Source organism: Benincasa hispida, chromosome 1, assembly GCF_009727055.1.
Source record: "Benincasa hispida cultivar B227 chromosome 1, ASM972705v1, whole genome shotgun sequence".
NCBI classification, from domain to species: domain Eukaryota; kingdom Viridiplantae; phylum Streptophyta; class Magnoliopsida; order Cucurbitales; family Cucurbitaceae; genus Benincasa; species Benincasa hispida.
Genome location: NC_052349.1, coordinates 28,206,931 through 28,214,278, shown reverse-complemented (window position 1 = coordinate 28,214,278; position 7,348 = coordinate 28,206,931). Strand labels below are relative to the sequence as shown.

The window sequence follows — 7,348 nt, the reverse complement described above, 5'->3', positions numbered from 1 at the left end:
ACTATAGTTTTCACCTCTAAACTTTTATTATTGAAATCTTTTATTGTATAAAAAGTAAAAATATGAATTTATGAAAATTTATTGCTTCCTTGATTGCTCAATAAATAAAATTATTACCCTTTGGGAAACATGAGGTTGATCACAACCTAGAGGTATGTGGAAATGTGTTCATGTGTCACAGAAATGCCAGCATAAAAGTTAGCGTATGTTTTCAAGGAAGTTTGGAAGATATTGCTAGCTACAAATGTAGATGCCTTTAATTGCAAAATAGAGGAGCTATTTTTTCAATATAGAAAGAGGGGTCTTTTTAATTTATCCATGGGACTTTAAGAAGATGCCAAATAACAATAATAAAAGTAAAAGACAAAGTCGTTACTATTTGTTCTTGAGAGAACTAGTAATAATGATAATATTGCGAGTAAACTATGATAAACTGTGTTTTAGACAAATAATCTCCTTGCTAGTTGGGGATGCATCCGTCATTTGTAGTCGAGTCTAAGTCAAAGATTTTATTAAGATAACAAATTAACTACATATCCTTACAATGGTACGATATCACACTCTAGCTAGTTCTCAGATAGATTTATTGATAAGGACAATAGAACATCCAATTTATTTTCGCAATGATATTATATTGTTCACTTCGGACATAAATATTTATGACTCTGCTTTTAAAACCACCCAAAATGTTTCATATCAATGAAGATAACTATCCACACTTATATACTCATGACCACTTCCTAATCGACGTGGAACTTTGTTTGCACTCCTAACACTCACTAATTCTCTTTATTCAAAATCTTAAAATTTGTTCAACACACAACTAGGTCAAGACCATTGCTCTTATGATAAATTGTCAAGGATAACGAATCCTCCACATATCTCCACAATAATATAGAATTGTTCGGTTTAGTCATACATGCCCTTGATGGTTTTTTTTTTTTTTTTTGCTTTTTATTTTACTTAAAAAAACTCGTACCAATGGAAGTTAATTACCATCATTTATAATCATTTATAATCTATTCGTCTCTCATCTTTAGCTATTTTGATTTTTTTTAATTTTATTTCAATTTTTGTACTCTAAACAATTTCCACTCTAATTTGAGTGAGGGTTGAATTGAATCTCATTCAAATTTGCATGATACTAAACTAAAAAGGGAGGAAAAAGAAAAAAACAAGATTATCTTTGCAAGACAACTTAAAAAATCATCTCTTATTTACAAGATGTATGATAGATAAAATTTATGTTAGAATTTCAAAATTTATCATATTCGTACGAATAATTTTGAAACAAAGCTATTTTGTTTTTGTCCATCCTAGCATGTGATATAAAACGTACTCACCAAATAAACATCTACATTACTCTTGAAAGTGAATAAGAAGAAGGTTTAAAATAATGCCAAAGTCGTGAATAATCAAGATTTAAAATGTGATGCCAACATAAATATCGAGTGTCAATGTTATGAAAATATTGATGGGAATATCGATATTAAAAGATACTTGTAAAGAAAATATAAAAAAGTAATTAAATTAATAAATAAATATTTTAGGCTTTTTAAACAAGTGAAAATGCCAATTATTTATATTATATTCATATTAATGACAAACCATTAATTATTTTTTATATATATTTTATAGATAAGTACAATAAAATTCATATCTATTAATATTGTCTATTTTGAATATAAACCTTCGTCATTTGCTTTTTTAATCACCCAAAAGACGGCATATAATAAAGATAATTATCTTCACATGTTGAATACTACAGACATCTTTTAGTAACAAATATGAGAATTTGTTTAGACGAGTAAGATTATGAATAAATATTGAATAATGTAGTATGATTTTGTGAAGTGTGTATTGGCAAGAGAAAGAAAGAGAGAGGGAGAAGGGAAGGTGTGTTTGATAGTGACTGAAATATGCCAAGACGTGGCCATAAAGTGCCAAGAGCAAGTCATTGGAGCAGAGGCCATCGATTCGAACAGTCCACATCTTAGTTAGCCACCTCCCACAAATATATTAACAAAAGAAACACACATTTCTCTCTCTGGCTCTCTCTCTCTCTCTATTTCTTTTCGAGTCTCCACTCACTCCCTCACTCTACGCTGATTCTACCTTCTCATCTCTCTTTTAACTCTTAACAAACTACAAAATAAATAAACTTACAACTCACCCTATTTCTTTATCTTTTCTCTCCTTTGTTCGATGAAATTGCCACAATATAATTGTTATTTTTTTTTAATTTGTATTTCGTATTTCATATTTCTTTAAAAAACAAACACAAATTTTCAAATATACATCACATAGTTGTCTCTTAATTTTGCTCACATTGTTTTATTTCTTAACAATTCATTAGTAAAATTAAAGTCTGTTTTATTACTTATGACTGGTCTTATCATCCATGCCAGCTCCCCCGCAGATGCAGATAACAACCTCCTTTTCTTTCACTTTTTTTTTTTAATATTGCATTTATTATTATTGTTTGGTTTGATTTAGTTGTGAGTTATTACTTATTACATGTTTTTACTTAGCATGCCTATTGGTGCCCCCCTCCTCTTCTCAGCACTTTAATAATGGATTTCTACGACTTGGCCGTAATATAGCAAAAATAGGCGACTGCAAACCCCAAGACAGCTACAAGAAGAAAAATGATTCAATCCCATTTTTATGTTTTATTTTTAACTAATAACAACTCTTCTCTTCTCCCTTCAATTCCAATGGTGCTGCCTCTTGTTCTTCTTTAAACACTTTGGTCTCTTACTCTTTTTCCCTTTGGGCCCATAACTTCAACATTCCTTTTTTTTTTTTTTTTTCTTTTTTTCTTTTTCTTGCTTATTATTATGGGTGAAAAGGGTGAGACGACTCCACAGCAACAAGACTATGATTCCTCTTCTCCTAAAGACCCACTTGATGATTCTTTAGAAACAAGGCCTCACGGCGGTGGCCGCCACCACCACCACCTCCATCGCCGCCACCACCACCATCACCACCACCAACATCATGATTCCTCTCTCATCGTTGCTACTCCTTTTATCTCAACACCACTCTATCTTCCCACTACAACTCCAAATACGACGCCGTTTGAGGCTGTGAATCCAAAGCGGACCCGGTACACGGCTGGCCAATGGAAGCTTCTCCCATCTCCGACCACCTCTCAACCGTCGATACCCGTCGTTGGGAGTGACTCTAGCCCATCTCCGTCGCAGCGTCCGGCTGGCACTTCCACTATCGCCGCTGCGTCGTCTTCCGATACAACATCATCTCCTTCTCATTCACCACTGCCGGCGAGGAGTAAAGGAGAAGGGGAATCTCAAAATCAGCCACAATACAGAAAGGGAAAGTATGTTAGCCCAGTTTGGAAACCTAATGAGATGTTGTGGTTAGCTAGGGCTTGGAGAGTCCAATATCAAGGTGGCACAAATCAACTACTGTTAAATTAGGTTCCTTTTTTTTTTTTTTTCTTAAATAAATTTCTCTCATTTCATCTGAAGTTTCAAACATTTTAATTATACTTGAGATCCAACACATGGGTCTGTCATAAAACATGATTTTATTAAAACCCATCAAATGATCTTGTAATTTTGAAGTGTTTGATAATTATCCTTTTGTATAAATTTCTCTCATTTCATCTAAAGTTTCAAACTTTTTTAATTATTCTGAAGATCCAACACATGGGTCCGTCATAAAACTTGTTTTTATTAAACCCCATGAAATGATTTTGTGCATTTGAAGTGTTTTGATTATTATTGTTGATTTATAGGTGTTTATTTTGTTGTATTATGCAGGTGGTGGATCATCAGATGAAATTGGTGGTGGGATTGTAGGAGGAGGTCAAGGAGGAAGAGGAAGTGGAAAAACAAGGGCGGATAAAGATAGGGAGGTGGCCGAGTATCTCCAAAAACATGGGGTTAATAGAGATGCTAAAACGGCAGGAACAAAATGGGATAACATGTTGGGTGAATTTAGGAAGGTTTATGAATGGGAAAGAGGAGGAGAGAGAGAGCAATTAGTTGGTAAAAGTTACTTTCGTCTTTCACCTTATGAGAGGAAACTTCATAGACTTCCTGCCTCTTTTGATGAACAAGTTTTTGAAGAGCTATCTCAATTCATGGGCTCCAAAATGAGAAACAAACCAACCCCACTTCTTCCTTTAACTACATACCTCCCCCCTCCCCCTCCTTTTCGAGATCATCACCTCCCTCTCTCGAGTAAGTGATTTAATTAACTAAATGACATTATAGGAGTTCGAGCATATAACTTTTAATTTTAATCTTTTATTTATACTTTTGGATATGTAGGTCGAGCGAAACAAGTATTTGGGGTTGATTATGCTTCGGTTGATGCAAGTGGCAATCCGAGTTGTCATTCATATGGTTCGAAGGAGATTCGACGAATTGGGAAAGTCCGGATGGTATGGGAGGAATCAGTGAGTTTGTGGGGTGAAGAAGGAGTAGGTGAAGAGGTTAGATCAGGAGGGAGGATTAGAGTTGAAGGATGTGGGTTTCTAAATGCAGAAGAGCTAACTTTTTTTGACGAATCAATGGTTGCTTGCACAATGGAATCTTATGACCATGGTCCTCTTAAAGGCTATTCTGTTGATAGATTCGTTTCAGGACAGCAAATCAAAGTGTTTGGCAGAAGAAAATCCCCTTCTACTGCTTCTCCTTTTTACACTTCCACTGGTAGTTTGCATCATCATAAATATTTTTATTCTCTTTTTATTTTCTACTCTTTCAAATCATCTTTGATTCCATATCTTATTGATCTAACACATTGCCTTATCCTTTTCAATTGTCAGCTCCTCCTCATAGACTCCCTCTTCCTCACTCCAATGAGCCTTCAAGATGTAAGTCCTCTAAATTCAGTTATTTAATTCCATAATTTGAATATAGATTCCTCTTATGAAGGGCTTACAAATCATCACAAGACATAGATAAGAATTTACGACCATGACTTCATAGTCTTGGAACCTGTATGGAATGACTTTCTAAGTGCTTAACATACAACAATTATGCTATGTTGGTCTTAAAGTCGATAGGCTATGCTCTAAATACCGACTAAGGATGAGTTAATTTGTTTCGTTCTAGTTTTGATTAGAGATAGTTGTTGAATGTGGCTAATTTTAGGATGCTAATTTGGTTTTTATGCAGCAAATACTTCATGGGATTATGAGGATCCAACCGAATACTATGTCGGGTGTCTACGAATCCCACCAACATCTCTTCCGAGCTTAACGGAGCTCTCATGGCACATACAAGACCCACCATCGGAGGAGCATCGATTTCCCGTTAGAAAAGACGTATACGCTTACTTACCACAAGGGAAAGAGGTGATGTTTACAACCACAACCGAAATGTTAGATTGCAAATCTTTCATTAACGAGATGATATGCCCTATCATACGCACCAACCCTTGTATTAGCCTCCCTTCAAGTCGAGACTCATTCATAAGCCTTTGGGATGATTGCATCAACCGCCTTGTTTCCGAGTTTTGTTGCATGGAAATGCAAATAATTCGTAAACCCAATAATTATTCCCCATCTTCCACCACCACAGATAATTTGCAAGATGAATGGCCAAATGTAACGGGTTTCATCAGAAATTTTTGTTTATGGAGAGGTGAAGAAACCGATCAAATCAAAGATAATGGTCTCAACCCTTCTAACTCTCTAGTGGATAAGCTTCTTTGGAGTTATTTAGAGATTCCTTATGTATTGGGATACTATGCAATAGGGTATTTGGTAACATTTTGTGCTTTAAGTCGTGGCCAAGATTATAGAATCATTCGAACTGATTTATATTCATTAGATTTATCATCGCCTAGTGAAAGACTCAAGGCTTTAGTCCCATGTCATAGAATTGGTGGAATTCTATCTTTGTTGGCTGAGCAATGCCAGAAATTGGGAATTTCAAGTGATTTTGAGAGAACTGATATGGGAAATGGTGTTATAATGGAAATGACACCAAATTTAGTCACTAAAATTTTCTCTTGTAGAAGAAAATGGACGGCAGTGAAAGAGATTTATGATTTCTTGGATCAAAGAATCCCACATTCGGAGTATATAATTGGATCATTAGAGAAAGATTTAGCATTGGTTTTCAAGCCAAGGGTTTGCAAATTGAGACCAACAAGCTATGAACAATTAATTGAAGCATTAAAGAATGTGACCAAAGCGCTTGTGGCATTACATGATTTGTGTTTCATGCATAGAGATATTTGTTGGGACAAGGTGATGAAGAAAAGAAGCGATATTCAAGATGAGGAAATTAATGAAGAAGAAGATGAAACAAGAAGGGTAAAGGGAGAATGGATTTTATGTGGGTTTGAAGAGGCGGTAGGAGCACCGCAGATATACCCGTACGCGGCGGCGAGTGAAAGACACGCGCCGGAGATGGAAAGGGGTTTGCATGGGGTGAAAGTGGATATGTGGGGAGTGGGATTTTTGATAAAAACTTGTGGGTTAATTGGGATTCCAAAGATGTTAATGGAGCTTCAAAATCGGTGTATGGATCAGAATCCAGAGCACCGGCCAACCGCCGCCGACTGTTACCACCACCTGCTGCAGCTGCAGTCGTCGCTGTCAACTACAACCGGAGCAGCCGGTGGAGGAGGTGGTTTGATGTGACTGAGTAGGTGTGTGTTAAAGTTATTAAAGATCGAAACGTTTTTACTTTTTTGTCGTTGGATTTTGATGGGTTTGTTTGTTGAGAGAATCTAAAAATTTTTACCTTAAAATTTTTTTAAGAAACGAAAAAGGTGACTGAAAGAGGAAGTGGGTTTCTAGTAATTCAGGTCTTTCAGCTCAAGCTTCGAAAAATGGCGGCTGTTTCTGATCCTTCCCGTTTAGTTTAATCAGATCAAATCAGCCAATTTTCAGGACTGATGTGTAAGTTCAACAGTATTTTTTTTTTATTAATTTTATTTTTTCACGCTTTTTTAGATCACATCGCTCCCTATATCTTCGTTCTATCGATGAGTGTGCATTTCATCAATTTACACTATTCCTAATTTCCAGTTTTTTTTTTTTTCTCCTTAAATAAACTAATGCTTCTAATGCAAACGTTGGACCTGGAATTTCTTTTGAATGAATCCATTTTATTTAAATTCTGAGGATTTAACGAGCATTAGATTATGGTCAATTAGGTTTAAATTAATTACTTTGCTTAGTATATTTTGTTTGGGTTAATACTTTGATTTGACGTAAAATCTGACCCTAGGGTTTTCATAATACTTGTAGATACATACTTTTTTATTACTCATTTCTCTTTCTAATCTATTTAGAAAAATAAATCCAATCTACTTTTAGTGACAACCATTTTTGTTTCTTATTATATCTTATAACAAATAA

At 35.1% G+C, this 7,348-nt stretch overlaps 1 protein-coding gene across 1 annotated transcript; it reads left to right on the top strand.

Annotated features, from left to right (window-relative positions):
- Positions 1-2,263: 2,263 nt before the first annotated feature.
- On the top strand, positions 2,264-7,036 carry LOC120074408. The gene is made up of 5 exons (XM_039027529.1): positions 2,264-3,411; positions 3,786-4,208; positions 4,299-4,682; positions 4,799-4,846; positions 5,151-7,036. The coding sequence occupies exons 1-5, from the start codon at positions 2,841-2,843 to the stop codon at positions 6,623-6,625; spliced, it is 2,901 nt and encodes a 966-aa protein (XP_038883457.1). The 5' UTR covers positions 2,264-2,840; the 3' UTR covers positions 6,626-7,036.
- The last annotated feature ends 312 nt before the right edge of the window (positions 7,037-7,348 follow it).

What these genes read in the sequence shown, in the direction of transcription:
- LOC120074408 (XM_039027529.1), top strand. Translation starts at nt 2,841, where the DNA reads ATGGGTGAAAAGGGTGAGACGACTCCACAGCAACAAGACTATGATTCC. An exon ending in TTGGAGAGTCCAATATCAAG is followed by an intron (nt 3,412 to 3,785) that starts GTGGCACAAATC and finishes TGTATTATGCAG; the next exon opens with GTGGTGGATCATCAGATGAA. An exon ending in TCCTTTTTACACTTCCACTG is followed by an intron (nt 4,683 to 4,798) that starts GTAGTTTGCATC and finishes TTCAATTGTCAG; the next exon opens with CTCCTCCTCATAGACTCCCT.